The sequence below is a fragment of the Malurus melanocephalus genome, unplaced genomic scaffold, assembly GCF_030028575.1.
Source record: "Malurus melanocephalus ecotype Western Australia unplaced genomic scaffold, MMel_1.1 scaffold_440, whole genome shotgun sequence".
NCBI classification, from domain to species: domain Eukaryota; kingdom Metazoa; phylum Chordata; class Aves; order Passeriformes; family Maluridae; genus Malurus; species Malurus melanocephalus.
In genome coordinates this window covers 234,205-262,117 of record NW_026623672.1, presented here as the reverse complement: position 1 = coordinate 262,117, position 27,913 = coordinate 234,205, and the positions used below count along the sequence as shown (strand labels likewise).

General features: G+C 46.5%; 1 protein-coding gene across 8 annotated transcripts in view; it reads right to left on the bottom strand.

The window, feature by feature from the left end:
* Window positions 1–27,913, bottom strand: part of EIF4G3 (eukaryotic translation initiation factor 4 gamma 3) — a 137,276-nt gene that overhangs the window by 72,302 nt on the left and 37,061 nt on the right. For 5 of the 8 annotated variants that reach the window (XM_057380238.1, XM_057380232.1, XM_057380233.1 and 2 more), the window contains exons 2-3: window positions 24,573–24,648; window positions 16,461–16,604 (exon numbers count right to left, since the gene is read on the bottom strand). In XM_057380238.1, coding sequence (XP_057236221.1) covers window positions 16,461–16,604; window positions 24,573–24,648 — 220 coding nt within the window. The remainder of the gene's footprint in view (window positions 1–16,460; window positions 16,605–24,572; window positions 24,649–27,913) is intronic. The other 3 variants (XM_057380234.1, XM_057380239.1, XM_057380237.1) reach the window with 2 other exon arrangements.

Sequence of the window (27,913 nt, the reverse complement as noted above, 5' to 3'; positions counted from 1 at the left end):
AAAAAAAAGAAAAAAAAAGCCCAAACCAAAACCAGCCCCATCCCAACACCCAACTGCTGCAAAACCTTCTATTCCTACTCTGGGACCACACTGAAACTGCTTTTTAAAGAGCAAAACTTAGACACGACTCCACAGACACAGAAGGACACCACTCCTACCACACAACTTAATTAAGCAGGACCTTCTGTTAACTTCTGCCTCAYTTTCACAGCTTTTTGGGTCAAAATGATGATAAAATGTGTGTCTYCAAATAGTGATCTAGATCTCCCCAGTGATCCAGGACACCAAACATACTGGCAGATTATCTAGCTGGACAATGTTGTTCTGGAGTAGTTTATACCAATACACCACCACAGCCTCTGGATCAAGAGCAATTAAAATGTTTTGCTCAGCTCCTGAGATTGCCAGCATCCTCTGAGAGGTGGGGAAGAAGGTGTTCCCTGCCCCTTCTCTCCAGGAGCCCACGGATTCCACCCACTCCAGCCTTCCCTTCCCTCTCTTCACCACTGCCAAAAACTAATTAATGCAAACAACTAAATGAAAAGAAGTGTTCTATTTTTTATTTTGAGATGTCAGATACAGCATCAGCTCTTTTCCCCTTCTACTTGACGAGTGATTCTGCTGGAGCTGGTGGTGTCAGTGCTGTCACAGAGTGAACCCACAGCTGAGGAGACACAGGGAAACTTTTCATCCCCAACCTGGAGAAGTTGTCCTGCCTTTGTAGTATCCTGCTGCTGACCTTCTGCATCTGGGATCCCTGCCCAATGGGAGATTAAGGCTTCTTCCCTTGGAGGATCAGCACAGGTCCAGATGCTGCTGCTCATATTAYGGAATCATGGAATGATTGGGGTTGGAAGAGACTTCAATCATCCTCACTCAGTCCCTCCCCCTGCCATGGGCAGGGACACCTTCCACTATCCCAGGTGGGCTCCAAGCCCCAATGTCCAGCCTGGCCTTGGACACTGCCAGGGATCCAGGGGCAGCCACAGCTCTGGGCACCCTGTACCAGGGCTTCACCACCCACACAGGAAAGGATTTCCTCCTAACACCCAACCTAAAGCCACTCTCTTTCAGTTTAAAGCCATTCTCCCTCATATCTCTCCTACCAATCAGCAGTGAGCACAAAGGGTAGGTGACTGTGTTGGGAGATACTATAAATAAAACCAATAAATGCACCAGATGACCACTGGCTCCTTGTGTCTCTAGCTCCACAACTCAGSAGATGAGTTCTCATCCCAAACTGCTGCTCCCACAGTACCTCAGCAACTAGAGAAGAAAATACCTACTATTCCTCCCCATCTTCAGGCTCATGCAAACACTTCCTTTGGGCTTAAACTGCATGTGTCAGAGCAGAGCTCAAGTCAGACAKGACTCCTGAAGTGTAAGTCAGATGTAACTCTGATGCTGCCCCAAACGCTGTACCCACCTCCAAAACAGCCCCGGTTTTCCTTAAATCACCCAAGCCAAATGAAATATGAGAGAAAGGGAGCACAGCTATCATTAAGCCTGAAAAACCTCTGAGTTTTAGCAGCAAAACTCTAAAGCAGGTATTTGGAAACAGAGYGCCTAAGGCACTGCTTCACTGGTACCACATCACTTCTGACACTGACACCAGCCAGGGTTAAACTTGCTTTAGTATTTAAACCCTACCAGAGTAAGTACAGCAATAAGGTATAAATAAAGAAAAAACCATAGAAAGGCCTCACTAGTGGCCACTGAAGGGTTTCTGCTATTAAGGTGTCATCAGTCAAGGTAGTTTTGGACAGACAACCCCGTGGGGGTGAGGTCACAACTAAGGAAGAATGGCAATGCAAATCCCTCTGCAGACAACAAACATCACCTACATAAACATGTCTTACAACTACTGCACAACAACAAATGCTTCTGCTCCACATGTTTCAACCARAGGGACCTTGTCTTAACTGGTATTTGTGTTAAAAGCATAAAAAGGGGAAGAAAAGGGAGAGAAAAGCAGTTTATAAATTTCTGCAGGTATTAACTTCACATCAACAGTGGGAGCCTAAATAAACTATCAAAGATCCAACAGAATAAATTACAGCACTCTGCTGCTTTTCAGTCACATCAGCTGATTAAAGCATTGCATCTATTCATCTGTCAAAGGACTTTTTTCTGTGCCAAGCAGCTGAATGGGTACAGAAAGTGATRCGGTCACGTGCAGCCACACAGGGCTCTATGTACTGGGGCTGGAATGCTGAGGACAGAGCGAGGGAATGAAGAGATCAGTGAGGAAATGCCCAAAAATCCCCTAAATCAACCCTCACAGAGGGGAAGGCAGGGAAGCAAGTACGGCTCTCTGCAGACAAATGTTGGTTCTGAGGCATCTAAAGGCTGGATTGAATCCCTGAAGTTCAAATAACTGCTGGAAGAGGACAGGGCACTGCTGAGCCGATCCACTTTGAAACAGAGCAATTTGCTTCCCTTAAAGCTCTCACCTTCCTGATTTTATATTTCAGCTGTGSCTGTTCAGGGGAAGAAGGTGATAATAGCTGAGTGTTTATGTATTCCCACAACTTGCTGGGAAAACCCTTTCTCTGGGCTGTTTCCACTTCGGGCTGCTGCATGTGCTAAGCAAGGAAAAATAATCACTATCAACCAAACAACTGAAAAAAGTTATTTTTAGCTCAGGCTCCGAGCTGCTTAATAAACACTGAGCCTGCAGCGTAACATGACTCCCATGAGACTGCCTGTCCTGGGAATAAACAGGCAAAGTATACACATCAGGCTCAGAAGAGCTGAGTCACCCAGCTCTGCCTCTGGAAAATTTTTTGCAAACAAAACTCTTCCACCCCCAGGCAGAAAGGTGTCCCTGGCTGAGCTCTGTAGCAGGGCTGGCTGGGAAGGGGTTAATCCCTGTGGCTGATTCCCGAAGTCTCTCCTGACTCAGGAAGTGGTTGCTGGGTCTATATTTACTGAAGTTCCACATGAGGAGGAGAACTGGACTCGCAGCTCCAGCACATGACCGTGACTCAGGAGCTTTGCTGCAGCTCCCATTGCTATCRCCGTGACCTTGGCGAGGGAACCTTYGCTTTCCCAGTCCCTTCCCAGTGCCACCAGCACAGCCACGGCTCCRGCCCCCCTGGATATCAGCAGAGAGCTTGAATCCCTTGGCAGGAACATGACAGAGTAAGCAAAACACTGTAGAACAACATGGGGTTTGCAGGGGCCACTGGCAGCCCTTAGCTGTCCCACAGCAGCCCCAAAGGGCTGTTTTTGTGTGGCCACAAACCAACRTGGTGCTGCAGGGGAATAAAAACTACGGTCCCTTGCCCAGGTGGTTTTATATCTCATTCTATCTCATGTATCATGGCACTAATGGTGGAGAACACACAGCTAAAAATTCACCAAAAGTGCCACCAAACACATTTTTAAACATATCTTGTTACAATTTTATGTCAAGACATAAAATATCAAAAATACACATTGGCTGGAAACTGGATAAAACTATTATGAGATCCATCTCTTTGCCCAAACAACAAAACACCCTCAGCCCATATCCATTTCTCCTGCAGTACAGGTATTTCTGCATAAAACCTGCACTAGTCTGTTCCCAAGACATTCCCTGACCCAGTTAAATGCTAAATATTGACTCAAACCCCCCATATGGGCACTCAGAGGTGCAGTCAGTGTTCTTTATACTAAGGGTCCTGCACCCAGATTTATAAATTCTTACTTACACAAGCCCTACAACCAAAGGCAGATGCCCCTGGAGCAAGGTACAGGAGAGAGATCCCTGCACAGGAGTCTCCTCTTTATTCCTGTTTTTAACAAGACTCCGTTTTCCTTCCAGCTGCTGAATGATTTTCCTTGAGGAAAACCACAAAGGGAGGACAGGAGMGGCTGTGCTGATGCACCAGACCTTGAGGCTGCTTTTGCAGAGTTTTCCCCTGGGTCACTGGCTGGGACAGCAGGAATTTGGTCTCTGATGCAGGTGAAGAAATCCCCCGTAGCAGCAGAACTCCTCACAAGTGCAGGGTGATGGTGACAGCAAGGATGTGACTTTTAATTCTGAATCAYCATCTTTGTGGAGCTGGGCTGGCTCTGCCCTCCCACAGACCCAAATCCAATCACGGTGACAACTCAATCACCGCTACCCAAACAACTGCAACCCTCCAACGAGGGAAATCTCTGGGCATTCAGCTCTGGGAAAGTAAGAGGATTATAATTTAAACCCCGTATCTTCATTTCTCCCTAATGAACTCCCCGCAGGCAGCACAGGCCGGAACAGCAGCTCCTCAGGCTGCCCCTCCTCACTCACACCCAGCACTCTGACTTCCCCAAGCTYTGGTTTCTGCCTGGCCTGGATTTTGAGGAAGGTGCATCAGCACAAACTCAGTGCCGGGGGGAGCAGCTTTCCCCACCTCCCCAAAGGCAGCTGTTCCCATTCCTGCAAAAACGCACAAAACTTCCAAAGACTGAAGGTTACAGTGAGGTTATTTTTATTTGATGTGTTACTGAAGGCAGAGAAAACAGCCTCAGCCAGAGCATCCCCGAAGAGCCCTGAAATGCTGCCTTAGGAACACCAGCAGCATCCGGGGAAAGGCACCAGGAAGTTCCTGCCCGTCCTGTCTCCCCTACCACCCTCCCAGGGGTTGCAGCAGAGATCACTGAACACAGGGTAGAGCAGCTTTTGACCTAAAATCAGTATTAAGGGACAAAACAAACCACTTTGTAACTAAATCACTGAGCTCTGGAGATGCCTCAGATCAGCCACCACCTCAGGTACCTCCTGTATTTGGCCACAAACAGGGCATCCCYCACTCCTGCACTTCTGGACATATCAGAATGTTATCATTATCTTGGCAAACCAGATAATTCAAGTCTACCTCTCTTTTTTCCCTCCCTGGTATGCTCTGCACTCAGCAGAACAGGCTTGGAAGCTGCTGGCTGGAAAAACTCCAGAGTATCTGTAACATATAACACATATTAGATATATAGATGCAGCTCATCTGCAAATATTACAGATGATGGTGGAGAAACTTGCCTTTATTAAATTTATTCATTTCAGCCTTTTTCACAAAGCACACCCTCAAATCATGCATAAAGCACATTCTCCCACTACTCCTGTGAAGTGTTTCAGCTACAAAAATAACATGATGATTAAAYCACTAAACAAGGACAATTTCTTTCTAAATGCTCCCAGTCTGCCTTTCATTATTACAATGATATTTCAGTGATCTTCACACACACTCCCAGATCCCTCTGCTTAAACACGAGTCCCCCTTCACAGCTACGTGTTCAAATATGCAGGGCTGAGGTACCCATCAAACCAGGGATGACATATTTTTTAAGCAGCTCATTTGCAAATGATCCAGAATCAGTGAAATCAGCTTGTCCTCATCAGGACACTGCTGTAAAACAAAAATACACAGCAGTTCTACTCTGCTGCCTCTCTGAGCCAGGGCTGCTCCCTTGCAGAGTGCACCAGCCTCTGGGAAACACTGGTTTCCTGCATATATTGGTATATAACATATATTCAAAGTCCCATTAAAATCAGTGATGAAAGGACCAGAGYTCATCTCTGATACCAAACAGGTTGCACAGATGACAAGTTTCCACTTAAAATCAGAATTTAACACAATTCCAGTGCAAACACTCTGCTCCTCATGGAGGGGCTGGGATGGGACCACTGTGGGACACAGTAAAAATGTCTGCACATCGGATTTACTGGGAAGCTTTGAGGTTTGGATTTGGGTGGAGGCACAGAATAAACAGGAACTGTGACTGTTCCATGAGTTTATTTAAATATGTAGGTTTTTTCTAAAGCTATTTCCTCAAAATGCCAGGACTCGGCTCCAGGTGTCTTGCCTGATTTTAGGGATTTAACAAATTGCAGACAAGTAGAAGATGCAGAGAAGAAGTAGATGGAATCCTCATTGCCCTCCTTGTCCCAGGTACACGGGTTAATTCCCTCTTTCTCCACAATCCCAGCCTTTGGGAAATTCCTCGTGTTGGTAAATATTAACATTTTAGTGGAAGAGTCCCTGCCCTTAGCAGGGGGTGGAACAAGATGAGCTTTAAGCTTTAACCCAAACCAGACTGGGATTCTGTGATTAAGCCCAGCCTTTAAAAGGATACAAAYATCCTGACCCAGGAAGAATTACTCCTGTCTCTCCCGTTCTTCCTCTGCAGCAGTTTATCCCAGGATACATCACCTGTGCCATCACCAGCCCAGACAAACTTGTAACAACCCATTCTACGGCTTTACATGATCTCACATCACATATCCAAGTGGGCAAAGCAGCAACCAACAGGGAAACTGAGTCCCAGGTCATCCACGTCCCAAACATCCACAGAGATACAGGCACTGTTCTTCCTTTAACATGGATAAYGAGATTGTCTGGAAGGAACATGGTGAAGGAAAGATGGTTTGCTCTTCCCTGGACAGACTGTTTATGCCAAGGACAACACAGAAACAAAAAGCACATTATTCCTGACCTGCTGAAGCGAGTCCTGAGGGACCCATGGGGACACTCCAAGGGCTGGGCCCCTCTGCTCTGGAGCCAGGCTGAGAGAGCTGGGGGTGCTCACCTGGAGAAAGCTCCAGGGAGATCTCAGAGCCCCTTCCAGAACCTAAAGGGGCTCCAGGAGAGCTGGAGAGAGATTGGGGTCAAGGGATGGAGGGACAGCACAAGGGGCGATTGTTCCCACTGCCAGAGGGCAGGGTTAGATGCAATATTGGGAAGGAAAATCCTTCCCTGTGAGGGCGGTGAGCCCCTGGCAACAGGGTGCCCAGAGAAGCTGGGACAGTGGRAGGTGTCCCTGCYCATGGCAGGGGTRGCACTGGATGAGCTTTAAGGTCCCTCCAACCCAAACCACTCCAGGTTTCAGCCATTTTCTCCTCAGCCCTACTGGGTGTCCCACTCCCTCAGCACGGTGCAAAGGCAAACAGAACACCCAGCATGGGTAGGAAAGAATAACCTTCCTCCCTCCCAGATAAGGCTCCAGCCCATCAGCCCCTGCTGAACTCCAGACCACAGCAGAGGACCCAGAGCCAAAGACAGAGACCAGTGGGATTTTGAGCCGTGGGTGGACAGGTATCATGCTGGTGGCTGTTCCCTTTCAAAGCCATTTTAAAATCCACCAGTGTAGAATCTTCTGCTAACAAAGGCATGAGGCCACAGATAACATCATAGGAAATCACTCCATAACATCTGGAACCACTGCTATGGCTTCACTTGGCTCCTCACGGAGGCTGAATTGCCCTGGTCTGCTAATGACCATTATGTAATTCAGTAAATTGGCATTTTCCATAACAAAGGTACTCACAAATACAGAGTGTATGTGTGTGCTGAGGGCAGAAATCCCAACACCTTCACTGCTGAAAGCAGAGCTGTGACTGTCTGCAGAGACACCCTTGAGTTCACAGAGTGCCTTTCACTTGTTCTACAAAACTGCCCATTTYAACAAAACAAGGAGTTTGAAGAAAAATACCTGTGCTCAGGAATACAACCCCAACCAGCAAAGACACTACTCCAYATCAAAACAGCATCAGCAGCTTTGCAGTTTTCCTCCTATTTTCTTCCAAAAGCCAACAAGAAGCTCCAAAAAATTGTCACCTGCTATCTCTGAGGATGTTTCCATCCTCAGAGATCCTCAGAACCCAAGGGGAGGTGGCCCAATTACTTGCTCCAGCTGACCCAGCTCAGAGCAGGCACTTGGACCTGATGACCCCAGGTCTCTTCCAACCTTCACCTGTTTGARTCGAGGGCAGCAATCAGAAAAAATAACCAAGTTTTACTGAATTACACTGAAACCCAGAAATGAAATCCTACATATACAGTATTTGAATTTGCACAAAGTTAAAGCAACAGAATAAATGATGGGATTCTAATGGCACCATAATGAGACATCTGTGGAGTTCATGGGCACAACCCTTCCAGGCTCCAGGGACTGGAATTACAGCTCTGTCATCTTTGTTGTTTCAAAGGCAAGCAGCACAGTGAGTTCAGCTGGCAGGAGAACTGTGCTGTTTACACATTCAAACCCTCACCTCTGGAATGTGGCTGTCCCTGCTGCAGGTTAAACGGCTCCAGAGGTGACTCCTCTGTTCCCCAGGCTGACACAACAGCTAACAGTGGCCTTCAGTAACTCCATGGCTCCRTCTCCCTGGCTGCAGGGATATTTTATGCACTCTGTGCTCACAAAATGCAGGCTGTGTAAAGCCCTGACTTTTGTGCTGACTCTGGTGTTTTATRGAACACATGGTGTTTATTTAAAAACTGCATATTTTCTGGAGCATGCAAGAAAACATCCATTAAATTGCATGGAACAGAAGGAACTATTACAGAAGGAATCCAGAATTGAAATTACTAAATGTAAGAAAATGGCAAATTGCCTCATACCATTTTGTCCTCTTATACTATGAAAAAAAATGTGGTTCAATAAGTGGCAACATCTGAAAAGCACCAAAATAATGCCCAGGGCACATTACTGTGAGAATAGAAAATGCACGTGGGAAAGTGTTGAAGAAAGGGATCTGGAGAATTTTTAAACAGCTACAGAGAAGTTTGATTTTCTATTAAAAATGCTGTTTTGTTTCCCCCCCAAACCCATGTTACTGGCAAGTTTAAAAGTACTTTTGATTACCAATAACCTCAGATGCCAAAGAGCTGCTTCCACTCACACCCACAACCAGGATGTGCCGTGGGGCCAAGACASCTCCCAAGAGCTTTCCCACTCTAAATCCCGGGGCCTGCACCAGGGTGGAAGGGCCAGGGAACACTGGGGGCCAGGTCACAACTACTCCTGAGAGGAAAAGCTCAAGCAGCCATAGAAAAACACTCCTCTCCCCACTGGGAAAACCAGACCACTTGGAGAACGATTAAACACAAGCAGAGATTTTTTTTTTACAAGGGCCTGGAGTGCCAGGACAAGAGGAAATGGCTTCCCACTGCCAGAGGGCAGGGTTAGATGTGATAATGGGGAGAAATCCTTCCCTGTAAGGGTGGGAATGCCCTGGCACTGGGTGGRTGCCCAGAGAAGCTGTGGCTGCCCCAGGATCCCTGGAAGAGTCCAAGGCCAGGCTGGATGGAGCTTGGAGCAACCTGGGACAATAGAAGGTGCCCCTGCCCATGGCAGGGGACTGGATGAGATTTAAGAACCTTTCCAAACCAAACCATTCTGGGATTCTATGACAGAATTCTATGAGGCAGATGAGCAGTGAGTCTAAACCAGACCTAGTCTTAACTAGACTCAGTATTTGTGCTGTACTCTATCCTTTCACGTGTACATGAGAAAATTGTAATGGATTTTCCTTTCTTTCCTTTCCTTGTTTGGAAAAAGAAGAATTAAAGGCTTTTTCTAGTCCTTCTTAAGTGCATGAATACTAAAACTAATTCATACATTGCACTTTATAAAAGACAACTGCTTCCAAAGTAAAATAATGAAAATTATTAGCRTTAATCAGCATTATCAGCATTTGAAGCTACATTATGCCTTCCCCACTCTCCCAACTCTCTTCCTGCAGCTCTTACACCCAGATGCTCTCCCAAATTAGAAGACATCCATGAAGCTGAGCATCCCCACACAAAAGCACCCTGAAACCCCAAAGGCACAGAGACRCAAGACATGTTTGATGTTTCCAGCCAGATTTGCCCAGATTTAACTTAATGAGGTAAAAAGCACAGTAATKAATCAAAAATAATGAAATACATTCTAGGAGGAAATATTCCCAGCATTACTAACCTAATCAAAAACCTCCYAATCCTATTACAAACCAGAGGGTTCAGCTGCACTTCCAGCAGGTCTTGAACACAAAGGCCAAAAGATTACACTTCTGGATTCATCAGCCGTTAAATAACTCGCAGTTTCAAATCTCCACCTAGAGTCACATATTCCTGCAAGCCTGGAATTAGCAAAATGCATTGGAAATGTGCTGGGATGAAGCCTGACCCGGATGTACAGAAGGAAGCACAAGGAAAGAAGTGAAGACATGAAGTCAAACACTTGACTGGTCAGAAAAAAATCCATCACTATGTATTAATCTGGTTATTTAGGCAGGTTTCCTGTTCACAAATTACTATCAGGAGCTGAGTTGCTTAAATTTATTTTATTCTCATTATCTGGAATAGACAGAAGATCCAAGAAACTGGAATCTGCTGCTTTGAAGAGCAGCATGAACAGGCAACATTTTCCCTCAGCTGGTCTAGCACCAACTTCTTTATTTACACAAAGCAGAGTTTAATCTTCCAGTCTGTGTCTGCATCATCAGTAAATATCCTGACTGACATACAAGTTACAGGATTCCAGGTGTTTTTAACCAGCAGGGAATTGGCTATAATGGCGCCTTGCACAAAATAAGGTTTTTACRCAGAAAAGTTCTCTGGGRGAAGAAAGCTTAGAGACCAACTCGSATTAGGGGATCAACATCARTGCTCTTGAACACAGAAGATGATGGGTAAAGGGTTTACATGAGACAATAAAACTGGGAGCCCCTCATGCTCCAGGAGCAGTGGAAGTTTATTATCTGATTTTATGCAGACTATTTCCTCCTAGCAAAGCACATGTGGACCCAAATAATGAGAAATCATGGAGCTGGAAGGGACCAATGGGATCATCCAGTCCAGCCCCTGGCCCTGCACAGACACCCCAACAATCGCACCCTGTGTATCCCTGGCAGTGCTGTCCAAATACTCCTGGAGTTCTGACAGCCTCATGTCCCCATTGCCTGGGGAACCTGGGCAGTGTCCACCACCCTCTGGGGGAAGAACCTTTTCCTGAAACCCACCTAAACTTYCCCTGACACAGCTCCAGCCATTCCCTGAGTCCTATCCCTGGTYACCAGGATTTGGGAGAAGACAAGTTTAACATGTAGCAACCAGACTCCAGAGAGAGCTGCCTCCAACAYGAGGAAGAGAGCAAGGAGTAACAGCTCCTACATCCCAGGGCACCTGAGTGACCGCAGGGTACCAGTGCGTGAGGTTACAATTCAATTACATCCCTCCTTCTGTTCCAATCCCTTAATAAACATCCCTTTATTAAAAGCATCTCAAATTGGGCTACAAAAGATGGAAGCATTGAATAAACATCATGGTTCTAACAGGATTATTCCACCTCCTGCAGAAAGGCTCCAAGATCATAAAAGAGGGGCTTGGGGATTGCCTAATAAACMTGCCACAGATGGCAGGCAGACTTGCTTCCTGACACACATTCTCAGACCTGAAGGCACTAAGGAATGTCTCCCTGCTATTACAGACGCTAATTTAACGATGGTGACATTTCTGAGGACCAGAATGAGACCACAAAACTCTCTTCACTTCAGGCACAGAACCAGATGGTAACAAGTTTCAGCTGGTACAATCTGTTCTGGATTTAAATCAGCCACCTCAAAGTCAAGGTCTCTGTGCACCGAGATCCGGAGAATTCAGCCCTCCTGCGCTTTTGCTCACTCAGGTGTATCTCGACCTTTTTAGGAGCAGATGAGGGATGTCCAAASTCCAGCAGCTCCAGAGGAAGGTCCCCATCAGTGCTGTGGGATCCTCTGCTCCCTGGGTGCTCCAGCACTCCAGCCCATTCCAAGAGGCAGCCGTGGGCAGGCAGCRCCGATCTGCTCAGTGCACAGTGTGTTCTTAATGAGAGCTGAAGCTTTCCCTGATTACAGAGGAAATTCCTGGCAATTCGTTCCMAGTGTGGTGGCTCAGTGCTTCCAAACTGTGGGCCTGGACTGAGAGAATCCCTCAGCATTGCATCAAAGCCCGCAATTCGAAAGCTGAGACAGAGACAGCCAAGAGCCTTTTCCAAACTATTCACCCTCACATGCCAGAACCCACTGCACTTGTTGGTTGGGATCCTCCAAAGCACTCCCAGGTCATGAGAGGGACGAAACTCTCTTCTTGCAGTGCCCTAATCCYTGCTCTAAGCTGCCTCTCGAGGAGCCCTCTCCTCCTATGTTCACTCCACAGACAGAGGGAAGCTCTTTCCTGCTGCTCCCAGCCCAGCTGTTCCAGTAGTGCTCTGCTTTCCCATTATCCCTGGCTGTGCCATCAATCAATGTAAGGCACAGCTGGAATGGGGCAGATGGACAGTGTTACAGCTGCTCTCWGTTAAGGGCTCTGGGAATGCTCTCAGCCTGGATTCTCCCATCTATCCCAGGATGGTGCCTGGCTGTCAATCCAGGCCCTACCCGAGCTCTGGATAACCTGCTCTGGGGGCCATAGCCAAGGAGGAACTTCTCAGCTCCTTTTCCAATGGCTTCTCCTTTCCTCTGCACACTGAGAAAAGGAATTGTGTCAAAGCAGCCCATTSAGCAGCCTTCAGCCAGGAGAGAGGGCAAAGGGGCTGTGCCCCTCCTCTCCCTGTCAGAACAAGGGAAAAACATGCAAAACCCAACAGGAATATGAAATTTTATGTACATGGGGCCACATCTGGCMATAACATCACTGCGGCAGCATGTGCTGCACATTCCCCTGTACCGAGTTCAGCACATTCCTGAGAACAGCACTATGATTTCAAGGTCCTGGAATTTGGGAAGCAGAGACGCTACCTCTTGCTGCAAAGACAGAACTGTGGGACTGCTCCCCAGTGCTGCCAAGCTCCCAGTATGCTGCACAAACTAATCCTGAAGGGCAGCAGAGTGCTGGAGGGTGTGTGTTAGGAAAGCCCTTGGAGGGCACGGAACAGAGAGCCATGCTCTTGTTTTGGCTACGTCAGATGGAAAAGGTGGAGGGGCAAGAGAAAGGGACACCCAACCACAGCACCACAGCAGCAGCTGTGCCTGTTTAAATAAAGCTAGAGGAAAGCAAACTAACATACAATGTGCACTTGCACCTGACTTCTTTTCAGGTTAAATATCCCACACATTCCCTGATGCCTGGTTCCCAAACCTTCCCTTTCAGACCACTTGGCATGGTGGTGTCATCACACACAAACTTACAGTGAACTGCTCCAGCTCCTGGAGCTCTGGAAAGGGACAGAATTTCCTTTTATCACTTACTAGAATTCAAGYTGTTACCTCATTTCCCAGCCCCAGACGTGCTGGGACAGGCAGCTCTGGGGCAGCCAGGACAGTGAGGGGTCACTTGCAGAACCAAAGCATTTGTCAACCCTCGTTCTTTGGAGCACGGCGTCTGCCAAGAACGAGGGTGAAGGGTCTGGAGGGGCCACAGGAGGAGCAGCTGAGGGCACTTGGTGTGCTCAGCCTGGAGAAGAAGAGGCTGAGGGGCGACCTCCTCAGGGGCTACAGCTCCTCCAAGGGCCAGYAGTGATCTCTGCTCTGTGACCAGGGGCAGGACCCAGGGAACRGCTGGAGCTGTGTCAGGGGAGGGTTAGGCTGGATATCACAGAAAGGTTCTTCCCCCAGAGGGTGCTGGGCACTGCCCAAACTCCCCAGGGAATGATCACGGCCCCAGGGCTGCCAGAGCTCCAGGAGCATTTGGACAATGCTCTCAGACACAGGACGGGATTGTTGGGATGTCCTGTGCAGGGCCAGGAGTTGCATGGGAGGATCCTATGGGTCCCTTCCAGCTCAGGACATTCCATGATTCTGTGAGATCCACACTTAAAGAAACTCTTAAGCCTGAGGAGAAGCTGAGATCCCATCAGGGTAACAGCAAGGAGTGACTCTGCTGAGCCCAGCACTCACAGCAATCTGCCCACAGCAGSAGTGACACACATTGTCTATTCCCAAATTCCATTTAGCACCAAATGACACACAAAGCCTAAAACACCACCAGTATTTTCAGTCACTACTGCCTCAAGAACAGTCCCTGCCATGGAAAGACTCACTTTTATGAGTATTTGTTAAYTCATGGGTTTGATGGAGAAATCAATGACTCTTAATCAGATTCTAATTCAAGCAAATGGTCTTGTCCTTATCTTTTATGCACAAACACCCCTTTGCTACATTAGGCATAAGTGGACAAAGGCAAGGACAACCTTTGTTCAGTGTTCAATTATCAACACAGCGTGGGTGGGTAAAATACAGTTATTTGTGAAGTGGTTTATTGCTGTTAAAGGAATTAATAATAATTTGTTCATCCGAATCCCATGTCAGCCTGGGTCCCTTTTAAAGGGAAACATCAAGATTTAAGGTGCCCAAGAATCAGATAAAATTCCTAAAAAATTTCTCTCAAAAATTACTCTAAAAGAAAGCAAACAAATGAACCCACGACGGAAATTCACAAACTACAAGAGGTGTGGAAAGAAGAAACTTCTGCTCACCTTGTTCTTAACACAAGCACAGGGCGTACCTTTAAGCCCATGGGAGACAAGTCACAGATGCAATGAACTTTCATCCAAACCTCCACCTAGCCTGGGAATTTCTTACCTAACGTAACACAGAAACTCAACTCCTGACAGGGGTCCAGGTSAAATACACAGAAGAATATTCAGAATTTGAATTGACCCAAATCTCTGAAAGTTCAGGGGTATGAAAAAAATCCCTGGCAACAGCTTATTCTGTAAGGTTTTGATCCCTTTCAAGCCTTACTATGTCCCAAGTGCAGGTACTTGCATTTTGGTTCTTCGCAGAATCCCACAATGGTCTGGGTTGAATSAGCTTGTTGCAGTTCTCCCCCTGCCACAGGCAGAGGCACCTTGCACCAGACCAGGCTGCTCTGAGCCCTGTCCAACCTGGCATCACCAGGAGATGTAAAGGAGAGGTTCCTGAGCGGAGCCCCGGCAGCGCCGTCACCCACCGGGAAAGAACAGGAGCCACCATTTGTGCTGCTTTGCTCCAAATCCCACCCTGCCAGSAATCACCTGGGAAAAGCACTGCAGMCCCCAGTCCCGGGCYCCAAAAGCCCACAATGCCCAAAGCTTCAGCTGCCCCATAACCCTGATCCTGCTGCTGCCTCTGTCCCTCAGCACGCAGAGCTGGCTCCACACAATGGCAGCACAAGCACCCCCAGAGCCCCCAGGGCCCTCAGCTGCTCTCAGGTCACTCTCTGAGGTCACTCTGGCAGCATGGCAGGGACACAAGCTGACCCTCACTTCCAGGAGCCAGCAGAACAGGAAAGGAGCATTTTCCAGCTGAATGGAGAACTGGCACAGAGCCCACACCATGGATGMACTGACTCAATGGGAAACTACTAAGGGAAAAAAAAGAAATCCCTTGATTAGATTAGATTTAAAGAGGCTGCCCAGAATGTTCTCTTCTTCCCCTCCTCTGCCACATGAGGAGCTTCCCAGTGCTGCTAAGGTTTACCAGGAAGGAGTGCCTTGATCCATGACAAAAGCCAGGCAGCATTTGAGGGTTTGCTCTGCAACCCTGCTGTGTCCTGCRTTCTGAGAGCCTCAGTCCTCAACCCAGAGCCTTTACTTGCACCAACCCTGCAGTCAGAGTGCCAGGAACAGCTCCAACACCACTAATGCCTGCAGGAGATACTTCAGCCTCTAATTTCCCACTCCATGGAGGATGARCATCTGCACATTACCAAATATAACCACAAGTTTCCACTTTCTCCATCATGTTTTAGCTAAAATGTACATCATTCAAGTGAAGTGCTCCTTCCATAACCTGTTTGCATGCATCTAGTGCTCTGGAAGGCCAGCTGCAGTTTAATGTTTCAGAGGCTGACAGGGGAGATTGGATGCACTTGAGGCTCTCCCCATCACCTGCCCATTTCCAACCCACCCTTGGCCTCTCATCCTGCTGTCCTTGCTCAGAACAAACCCACTCTCCTTAACAGCTGACCCACCCAGGCCTTCCTGCTTGAGCCACACAAGTACAAATTATTCAGGAACAAAGGGAACATCAGCCTTTCCTCTATCTCACACCTCATTCTTTACAKATCCCACTTTCCCCCTCCCGTGTCTTTTATCTTCCCTTTTTTCTTGCCCCATTACCTGCCTCTTTTGCTCCCTCCTTTTTTAGATAAGCTTCTCCACTCTCAAGTCAGCCGTACAGAGTATTTATCTAATAAAGGCTAGAAAGAGAGCAATTCATTCCACACATCTCACTAAACTCTATTTCTCCATTCTTATTATAACTCCCATTTATCTCTTCTTCTGGACTTTCCTGTAACCAGTCTCATCTCTTTGACGAGCAATCATTTGTGCAACTCATTTTCCTGACCCATTTCTTAGAAATGCAGAACTGCACCACCTGTGCAGAACTTCCCATGGAAAATCCCTGACAGAGGGCACTTTCAGGGTGTCTAACCTGGAAGGCCATCCCCCAAACTGCCTGATCCAAGAGCAAAACACATTCCTCTCCATCAGTTATTATTTTCTCTAATTTTTCAAGTTGCTTTTAGTTTCTGTTAGAGACTCCACAAGGAACAAATGTCTAATAAACTTGTATTTAATTTATAAATACTAATTTATGGTATTGGTGTGCTAATCTAAGTGCTGCCTGTAAGTCACAGGAAGGTTCAAGCCACTTTATTTCTACACTGGTCACAGACAACATAACTCAGTTAATTGTTGAGCAGAGAAGCTGAGAATGGGACAAGAGGAAAAGGGAGAGGCTGGGAATGCTCTGCTCCAACACCAAGTCTTACCTGTGAGAGCCCAGGGGACGATGCATGTCCCGGTGGCGTTGCGGCAAGATTTGGGTGTCCCTTATTTATTTCATGTGCAGTGTAAGGGGATGGGGCAGGAGGACCCGGTTGTCTTGCTACTTGTGTTACCTGTGTGGAGATAAACTGTTAGTAAAACATAACATTAGTAATCAGTCTGCAGAGACTCCACTCATATCTAGAGAGATAAAATAATATATATTTATCTAAGTGAAACACTGCACGGGTTATTTAACTATTTATGTGATTCAGGAAAATGTGGAAGGATTAAAGAATCAGAGCACTGGCTGAAGTCATTGTTGAAAATGTGTGGGATCCCTTTGCCCTAGGGCCTGGGACCTTCTGATCAGTCAATAAGAAGCCATTTCAAAAAAATATTGGGATTTTGCAAGGGGATACACGTTATCAGCAACAAAGCAAGGTGGAAATTTGCATATTCCCTTCCAAAAAGGAAAAAGAAAGGACTGCAGAGAGACCATCGTAACTGCAGGGCTTGCCACAAGCAAAGAATGAAACAGCAAAGCAATTCTTGCATATGTTTATCTCTTCTCTCAGCTTCCATAAAAATACTCAACAAAACACATTAAGCAAACTATTAGCAAATATYTTCATGGCACACAAATATTTGCTTCACTGTACTATCTCCACGATGGAACTGTTTTAAATATATAAGAGTGGCTATAGTAAAAAAAAGGAGAGTCCAAGGAAAAAAGAGTCACATAACTATTGGGGGACACCTCCAGCAGCTCAACACAATAAAATTTTGGCAAATTGGGTTAAGACTCGAGAGTACTGAAATTCAGCATTTGCTCCTCATTGATCTTTTTTCATTTATTTGTTTGCTGAAAAGCACCACTTAACCACGTGTCATGGTTTTACTCGGTCCAATTTTTAGTGGTGGGGGATGGGATCAAGAAACCACAAAGATGGCTGCTGAGAGAAGTTCTAGGGGGTGTCTCCTTCTTCTTCTTCTTCTTTAAACCCACGACACCACAGAATAGTTTGGGTTGGGAGGGCCCTTAAAGCCTGTCCAGTGCCACCCCCTGCCACAGGCAGGGACATCTTCCACTATTCCAGGTGCTCCAAGCCCATCCAACCCGGCCTGGGACCCTTCCAGGAATCCAGGGGCAGCCACAGCTGCTCTGGGGAGCCTCAGCCAGGTGCTCGCCACCTCAGAGGGAAGGATTTCTTCCCAAAATCCCATCCAACATTCCTCTGTCAGAGCTAAAGGCACCCAAAGCCCACCCAGGTCACTGGCATGGCACATGCTGACGTGCACGATGAATATCCTCAGCAGGGTAATGAGGGCAGAARGAAATTACTTCCTGGCTCCTTTAATGGTGTATTAGCTCCAAGCTCCAGGAGAGCAGAAGTCACAGAGTTCACCACTTGAATGCTTTTTCCAAGTCACTTTATTGCACTCACAGAGTGTCCGTGCCTGTCATTACAGTCCCTAARCCACCAGAGCAGCTGTGCCAGCACYGAAATCCCAAGAAATCACAACGTGCTACAGCTCTGGGCTTGGGAACGGGCCAGGAGCCTTCATCGTGGGAAGATTTATGGTCCCCGAATGCTCATCAGAGGAAAGGGTGGGTCAGTCACAGAACCTCATCCTCTGTCCCCAACTGGATCCTTCCCTTCGCCGGGGATGAATCATCTCTTTTTTTTGGGCTGATCTCTCTTGGCAGGTGTGCGTACATGGCCTCGGCTGAATTGGAGCCAGCCTCACAGAGAGCTCCAATWAAACTTTCCACAGCCCATCCCCAAGAAAATTAAAGACTCTTCCACGACTTCTGTGTCAACTATGTGAGTTGTCATGTCAGCCGTGCAGCACTCGCTCAGATCGTGATGGGTATCAGATAATGCAGTCAGGGAGGAGCAGGAAGCAAAGGCAACCCAAAACACAGGGAAATCACTTCTATCAACAGCCCCAGTGGCAGATTGTGCCTGTGCTTCTCACCAAGATTCTCCTTGAATGTTGTTTCTTATGGGAAAATAGAGGTTATTGTGAGATAGCAGTGGGACTTCAACCACTGCCAGTTTTCACCTCCCTGCTCTCACCAGGGCAAACACTGCTCCAGCTGAGGCTGATGCCATCCAAAAYCCACCCATCCAACAGTACCCAAGTYCAACACAGGGCTTTGACCATGGGGACAGGGGCACTGTCCCCTACCAGTGTGAGCATCCAGCAGTCCTCCTTGGCAATTACAACATGCAAATGGAATCGTAGAATAGAACTCCATTATCACTAAGGTTGGAAAGCCCTYCAAGTGATCCTCAAGTCTAACCATCAACCCAGACTGCCAGGTCCACCCCTAAACCCCATTCCTTCTGAATACTTCCAGGGATAATGACTCCAGCACCGCCCTGGGGAAAATAACCTAAGTTGGAGGTTAATCAAAGACATCAAGGAACGCTCTTGTGATTGAATCTGAAATCTGGAAACTGAACTGGGAGGAAAACTGTGCAGCAGCTTGAACAATGGTCCGTGAGCTACCCTCGTGCAGTGCAGCAGACAAGCAGCAGACACATGATGGGCACAGGTCTGGACCTACCAAAATTGGCTTGAAAGCCTGATGAAGGCAGAACAATTATAAAATTGTATCAACCAGACAGTTTGGCACCAGCACACTTGGACAGTATCTCACAGGAGCCTACTATGGATCTTCCAGGACCTCCTAAGGTTAGCCAAGTCTAGCTCAGTGGACCCAAACCAACACCTGGCATTTGTTCCAGCAGAAGGAAAAGCACAGAGAGCCTTTCTCACCAGCAATAGCAATGTTGGTGYTTCTACATCTTCCTCTTCCTACAATGAATTGTTTACAAATAAACTCAATTAAAAGCTACTCATTTTAATGTAAACAGGTGGTAAAGGAAGACAAACTTGCTGAATTTGTGTGCTTTTTCAGTAGTTTTTAACAAAGCAAGGAGGTAGAGTCTATCTAAGCTGATCACTCCTGTGGTGTCTGCCCCCACAGAGCCCAGGATGTGGTTTGCTATTTCTTAAATGATCTGAGATAACTATGGAAGCAAATATCTGCCTTAAATCTATAGATTAAATTGTTCTCCTAAAAATGGTTTAATTTTTCCAGATGCCTTAATCCTGTAAAGGATGTAAATGAAACATGAACTAAAAAGTCAGTCTGGAATTCTTGCTTTTCTATCTGAGATCTTTTACATCTTCTGGGTTTAGCACCTTTTACAAGTTTGGGACTACACTTTCCCCCACCCAAGTACCWGATTTCAGCTAGTTAAGAAGCTGTGGCTGTCCCTGGATCCCTGGAAGAGTTCAAGGTCTGGTTGTACGGGGCTTGGAGCACCCTAGGATAGTGGAAGGTGTCCCTGTCCGTGGCAGGGGGTGGCACTGGATGGGCTTTAAGACCCTTCCAACCCAAACCATTCCATGATTCTAGGCTGGAACAAGATGAAGAACTGAGCTTCCCTCCTGCACATTCCACAGCCTCCACAGCAGCTCGGCCTCCTGACCCAGATCCTTTCTTCAAGCACAGGGTGGCTGGAGCAGCTAATCCCCCCTAATCTCTTCTCTACAGGATTCTCTTCACTGCAGGAAGATCCCTTTAAAGGACACGAAGGTGAAGCACGGAACCTCTGCTGGGTGTGAAACACTCAGGGGGGACCAAGGGGCACCTCGCAGAAAACAACCAAACAACCCAGGAGTGAATGATGGAGTCAACCCTTAGTCCTTGAAAATCTGGAACAAGGGGCTTCTTCAGCACCTCACTTCTCCACTACCTTCTTTGCCTGCAGCTGCTCTGAGCTGGGCACCCTGACAGAAGGTGGTACCTGCTCCAAAGGGACATGGGTTAATTACACAGGTGTAATTAACACTGATGGCTTCACCCCTGCTCCAGGCTGCACCTGAGCAAGCCAGTTCCCCCCACATCTTATTAACACTCACTCCTAATCAGTTCACCTCTAGAAGTCACTGACAGAATTACTGAACGGTCTGGGCTGGAAGGGACCTTAAACTCATTCCATTCCACGGGCAGGAACACCTTCCACTGGTCCAAGTGGCTCAGGGCTTCAGTGCTGCTCCTCAGTTTATGGAAGTTTATCCTGAAGTAGTTTTGGTCCAAGCTTTAGCACTTCCAATCATAACATGTTACTGAGGCAGTTACAAACCTCCACCACAACCTGTCAAAAATGGTAATTCATGCAAGAACTGGGTGTCCATGAACACAGTTACTCTTCCTATCCAATTCCAGAGTTGTGCCTTGTGCTGAATTGAAGAGCACATCTGCTTCTGCTCATTAATCTCATTTTCCACAGAATCAGTGCCTTTCCCATGGGCACACGTCAGGGGTGGATGGTGGGGTTTACACCTTTTCTGCAGTTCCCGTCCTGTTAGAAATCAACATCTCTCAAAAAAACTCCAACCCAAAAAAACCCCTTGAATACATTTCTTCGAAATKACTTACGACAGACACAGAATTTTGTTCTTATGCCCCCACCAAACTCTACAGGTTTGAGGCCACACAAGGTAAACACCCTCATTTCTTGCAGTGTAGAGAATTAGAAAATACCAGGCAAGAAGCTGCTTACAGCACAAACTCCAAATCTTTACGTCCAAATGGAGCTCTGCAATAAAGCATTCTCCATTATTGATGAGGGGAAATTATTACAACGTAGTTCACTGAAATAGTTATTTCCAACTGTGGTTTTCTTTGAAATAATTCTACTGCTGGATTTATGTATTAAAANAAAAAAAAATAAAAAAACAAACAAACAAAAAAAACCCCACCCAGTATCAGACAGCATGTTAAATAAATCAAGATGATTTATGATATTTTAGGTGGGTTTGGTTTTTATAGCAGTATGACTTCCTTGATAAAGACACTCTGCCAAAGTTTTGCTGTGAATTTTGAGCATCTCCAAGTTCTCAGACAAACTTCATCCCACTTGGCTTCTTCCTCACCTCCTACCTCTGCCCTATAGGAAAACTTGTTCCTTCGATTTAGTTTTATTATTGGGGCTTATTGTGGAAGCCACATAATTTTCCATTCCCATTTTTGTAGCTGTGGAAAAAAAAAGCACTCTGGAATGTGCAACCAAGGTCCTGATAATGCACATGGAAAGGCATGGAAAGGACAATTGAACTATTTTCATCTTTATCTAACTGAAAATTGGGGAGGGTTCATYTGTGGGTTGTCCATATCTGAAATGATTTCTCCTCCCATCCCATGCACGATGTACACGGACAACATCGCCACGTGCTGGTTTCAGGCCCCAGACCTCTCTTCCCAAACCAGCCATGCTCTGAGAAAAACACATCTTTGGAAATGATGATCYATAACCCACGTGGAATCCCACAGAGGATGTACAAGTGAATAAAACACCAAAGGGAAAAAGCAGCCCCCAGGGGCTGAAGATGGATTGAAAGTTGAACTYGAAGATCTTGGACGTTTTGTTTCCAACCTTCATGATTCTGTGATTCCATAGCACTGTCCCTCACTTTTAATTAGGGAATTTTTAAAGATCTATACAAATTATATCAAATTCATCAAATTAAAAATGACTGTTTACTGTAAACCCAGGCCTTAAGTGCACGGTGCTGTTCCTCATATGACAAACCACTGAGACCTTTCATGAATGAATTTGTCAAGGCCCTCCCATCATGTGTTTCTTCCAYCCCAATTCATTTTTCCCTGGACTCCCTCTAAATCTTAAATCTGTCTGGGGCTTCAAGTGGAAACCTGAAAGGAACCCAGCCGAGAAATTTCTCTCCTTTCCCCAAAACATGAAATTTTCTCTCAAACTTAAGCATTTTCAAAGCCTGGAACTGAGATATCCCCAGCCCTGTCTTCTATTCCTGTAACATAGCAAGGAGTGACATTTTTCCACACTGAAAAGCTATTTTAGGTCATTCTTCACACTTAGTTTTCTATTTTACATTAATTTAAATTTAAATTTTTACAGTCATATTTTCCCCACAAGCATCTGCATTATATCTTGGGAGGAAAGAATTGAAAAAAATAACCTTCTTTTAAAAGGAATTCTGATATTTTTAAAGTGTTTTCTAAGTGTTGTAAGTGGTATATAAAAGATAATATGAACTGGATTATTTATTGTAACTGGTTGTACATTTATACTCACAAAATCCCAGAAAGGTTTGGGCTGGATGGGACCTTAAAGCTCATCTTTTCCCATGGCAGGGACCCCTTCCACTATGCCAGATTGCTGCAAGCCCCATCCAGCCTGGCCTTGGACACTGCMGAGGATCTAGGCTTTTGATTTTTGCACAAATTCATATCATATCAGATACTGAGAACAGTGGGAGCACAAACCCTGAAGCTCACGATTGTTGATTCACTGCTGTCAAAGCCACAAACAGAACCTTCAACCCTTGTCAGAGCTGTGTCCCAACCAGCCCAACTCACCTGGATGGTAATCCACAGCTCCCCGGCCACCAGAACACCCACAGCCATGGCTGAGTCCTGCCCTACAGCCAGCTGAGCTGCTGCACTTCTGGGAGCAATGGGCCCTTGGCAGCACTTGKACCCTTAATCCAGCCCAAAGCTCAGCTTAGCACCACCTGACAGCCACAGCAGAGGAGGCATCATAAAACTCCTCTGCAACCCAAAAAAGGGAAGGGCTAAATATCATCATTATCATTGAATCATCATGGAATGGTTTGGGTTGGAAGGGACTTCAGTCATCCTCATCCACTGCCACCCCCTGCCATGAGCAGGGACCCCTTTCCACTACTCCAGATTGYTCCAMGCCCTGTCCAGCCTGGCCTGGGACACTCCCAGGGATCCAGGGACAGCCWCRGCTGCTCTGGGCAGGAGATGCCCCAGGTCCCCCAAGGGAGCCATAGCCAAGAACCCCATCCCCAGTCACTGCTGCAAACCAAGAAGGAGAAAACCTTGCCTAGCAGCTTATATTTTTCTATAAGCAGCTTATGTTCTGAATAAAATACAGTGACTTTATCCCATCTACAGCTTTTCTTCCTGTTTTCCAAATAATTAAAAGAGCAGCTTAAAAGCAGGGTTTTTTGGCATTAAAAATATTTGCACTATCCCAACCAGAAAAGCAAAATATTACTTTCCCAGGGCTGTGCTGAATTAGCAAAGCTTATAAATAACCCCRGGCTTCCAGCTACTGCCATTGGAAAAAAAAGAAATTAATAAAAGGAAAAGACTATCATGTCCATAAATAAACATTCCTGTTTCTAAGCTAAATTTCTACAATAATCAGTATTATATATTAGCAAACACGTAGGACAGAGAGCCAAAGACACCTATCCCAAATACTCAACCTACTAAAAAAGTATTTCTTCCTCTGTGGAATGGAACATTTCACGTGAATACAAATCTTTCTTGATTATTTTTCTGATAAGAAGGTATTAGAAATGTGAAGCCACAATATACCAAAAAAACAGTCTTTGAGATGCAGGGGAAAGGAAAGAGATGGACCTAGCAGAGTGAAAATACAGCCAAAACACTGTCATTCCTGTGATAGGGTAGGGAAAACCCACTCTCCAATCTGCTAAACAAAATTAGAGATACTTTAAAAAAGAACTGGACCCACAAGTCCTCCAAAGGTTTCTTCCTTTCTCGCTCCCATGAACAGAAAAGGTTCTTCATAAAATCAAAGAATTATTAAGATTGGAAAATACCTCCAAAATCAAGCCCAATGTTTGACCAATATCCCAATGCCCACGTAACCCCTGCTTTCAGGTGCCCATCCACACACCTTCTGAATACTTTCAGGGATGTGACTCCACCACTGCCCTGCRCAGCCTGTGCCAATGTCTGACCTTTCAGTGGAGAAATTTTCCCAATATCCAAYCCGAACCTCCCTTGGCACAACTTGAGGCTGTGTCCCCTCATCCCGTTCCTAGTTCCCTGAGAGCAGAGCCTGACTTTTCCCAGCCACATGCTCCCATGAAGGCTCCCCCCTTCTTTACCTACTCAAACCAAAAGGGTCTTTTTGGGCACCACTGATCTCAGGATAAAAAGAAGTTGTGTTTTTTCTACCATATCATTTTTCACTCMACAGTTTCTGATTGCACTGGGTTTTTTGCACACCCAGTGATCTCCTCGCACCACCCCAGCCCCRGCAGATACTCACAGTGCTGTACACAGCTGAGACGGTCGGAGTGAAGATCCGATCCTCGAGAGGCTGCTGGACAGGACCTCGGGGGATTCTGCGACACAGCAAGTCAAGAAAAGCAGCGTGGAAGGCAGGGCCGTGTTTGGGGACACAGCCAAGGGACACGTCCCACCCCCAGGACCCGCTACTACCCCAGCTCCGCTCCCTCGGGATCTCCACAGCACCAAGGGCAGCTGTTCCACAAACAGAACAAGGGAGCCACTGCAAACCCGTCACCGAAAAATCTACAAAACCTTGGGGCTGTTAAGAGCATCCCTCACCTCTGCTTCTATTTGAGAGTACAGGAAAAATCCCAGAAGCCACAAGCCCTGGGCATTCAACGGGATAAACCCCGCAGATCAGCAGGGAACTGCCAGACAATGGCAGCTCCTGTTTCACTAACCACGCAGGAATCCCGCTGGAATTGTTTCCTTGTTTGCCTCTCTTCCAGTGACTCCTTTCCTCATCTGCCCACCAAAAAAACCCGCTGTCAGAGAGATGGGAGGTTTTGAGGAGCTGCTGCCGGGTGACTTAAAGGCAAATTGCAAGAGTTTTCTTAATTATAAATGTATGGTGGAAATCCAGGGGGAAAAAAAAACAGAGAAAAAAACCGCATGCACAAAAACCCCCACAACTGAATCTGGTTTATTCGTGGAATAAAACAGGGGGCTAAGGAATTCAAAAGAACAAAAAACCCTGGCTTGGATTACACCTTATGGCCTTGCACAGATCTCGACAACATCTGATGGTCACTGTCATGGAAAAGTCACCTGCTGAAAAACTTTCCTATATGCCATAATCAGATTTCACTTTTTTGCTGTTTTTATTTTACACATCAAAATCTCATGGAAAATGAGAACAGCTGGATTGAGTGAGATTCTTGCACACATGGAAAGACACAGACCTCACATGTTAACGTGGTGGGATACTAAAAAAGAAAATAAAGTAATGAAAGCAMTTCTTGGTTTTGTTCTAACAAGGAAAAACACATGGCTAAGTTAAATTCTGAGCCCAGATTAGTTTGAGYTGAAATTTCAAGAAACTTTGCAGCCCAAGTTTGATCTCAAAATTAATGCTGCTGCCCAAAGCTTTRCAGGGACCAACACCACAGYGACAGRACAGACCCTGTCAGTACTGACACAACTCAACAGCCAACCCAAGCTCCACAATCCCAACTATTCCCCTTAAAATGGAGCAGATGTTAAGGCTGAAGTAAGGACTGTTCAGACACAACCTGCTCTATCCCCTGCTGACTGCTCACAGCAGGTCCCAGATGGATCAGCTCCTCCTTGAGCACCGCTCAGGCAAATTTACAGCATCAGAAACACACAGACACAATAAGATTTACAACCTCRCTCTACTCTGGCTCAGAACTCATCATTAAAAAGCTCCTCCTCACCAAACAGGCTCAGAGATTGCTCTRAAACTTCTCAGTTTTCTTCTATATTCAGAGTTTGAGCACCAGACACAATAAAAAGCTGCTTGATGGGATTAGGCTGGGAAGAGCCCAGCTCTGACCTTCGCAGGGAGGCTCTGGCCTGTCCCCCTGACAGGGGACAGGGGACAGCCCACAGCCAGCCCCGGGGCAGGAGAACCAGCAACAGCACCTCTGTGCCCAGGCTGGGCTTCATTCACCCTACATCTCTTTTCCCCTTTTTTTTTAACAAGGCAAGGGATTCGTTTGCAGCGTCTAAGGCTCATCTGCACTTTGCACATCTGCCAGCTTGGGCTCAAGTGGTGTAGTTTGATAAACAGAAAGTTTTTTAACAACTGAACGGGATTGAAAACCCTGACTCAGCCAAACAACAGCAAGATTGTCACAAACTTCAACAGAGCCACTCCCAACYTTCATCCCAAGGATCTTGCATTCACCGCCAAGTTTTGGAAAACAACAACACAGCCAAAATTTGGGAGAGGAGGATTAAAACCACACTAGAGAATGGAAYGAAAACTCAAATTTCTTGCTGTAGTACCATTCCCTCGCCCCTGGAAGATCCTTGTGACAGGGATAACAGCTCAAGGCCTGGGATGAAGCTGCCCMCCTTGTGCCACAGCTGAGATCTCCCATCTCCAGGCACTCCGGACTATTCAYTGAAGCAATCACTGCTTCAAAAGGGATCATTCCTGAGTTTGGGAAAACAGTTTCATCCTCGACAAGGTTGGGATTTATCTTCTTATTTCAGAACTTATATAAGGCAGGAAGAAAAWATYTCCTTTGAGTAGAGCAACCAGTCTYTTTGTACCCAGGAAGAGCTGCCTAAAGGAAGGAGCAGTTTAGATGGATATGCAGAGTTTGGAGTGACTGTTTAAGATCACTCCTAGGAAAGGATGTTTCTCATCAGATCCAAAAGAAATCTTTTAAGTTCTTTTTCCCAAAGGATTTGACCTGGACACAAGASTGATAGGAACAAAATGCCTTACATTCCAGTGGGCCTTAATGAAATAATGGTTGGAGAAAGTGATTATTTCCAATATGCAACTTGACTCTCTGCAAGAAGCTGGGCAAGTGGAAAGGTCCCTGCTTCCCTGAGAGGAGCTGGACTAGARGAGAGATTCCAGCTTACCTGCAAGGAGCTGGACTAGTGGAGAGATTCCTGCTTCCCCAAGAGGGAAGCGGAAAGGCTCCTGGTTCCCACCAAAACTCTTGGAGCTAGTTCTGACTCCCCAGTGGAAATCACAATCTTCTGTCCCCACCCACATGCTAAAGGAGCCTGTCCTGGGATAACAGCTGCAGGAGAAGCCAGACAGGCTGACAGCAAAATTCATCACACCTTCTGCTAATGAGGCACTTTTCCTAGGAATGGGTTAAGTGACAACATGGAGTCTCCATCAAGGGAGGTGAATGGGTCAGGGCAGGGCGGTGGGAAGCAGAATCTCACCCAGCAGCATCATCCCATCCACATCCACAGCCAGGCACACCACCCCAGGRCACTCACTCATCTGTTCTTGCACASAGATTTTGGTGCCAGTGGGGCTGYACATCCCAAAATGCAGCACAACGCTTGGGATTGCTGCCCTTGGGCTGCCCCAGCACACCCAGGCAAGTGCAGGAATTGAAGTCCAGTCAGCCCAGCCCCACTGCAGTGGTGGATTCACCACAGCCAGGAACACCAGGACATGCTGAATAATTCAGGCTCTTTCGTGTTACTATCCTGCCATGCTTAGATCCAATTCAGGAGCATCCTATACCCTCCCTTTTCCTCCCCCTCCCCTATATCCTTGCCACCCACATCACTGATTCGTGCAACTATGCTCCAAAATGATCCATGAGGGTGGGAAGGGAGAGGGAGGGGAAAAAAGCAAAGATAACCCACACCTTA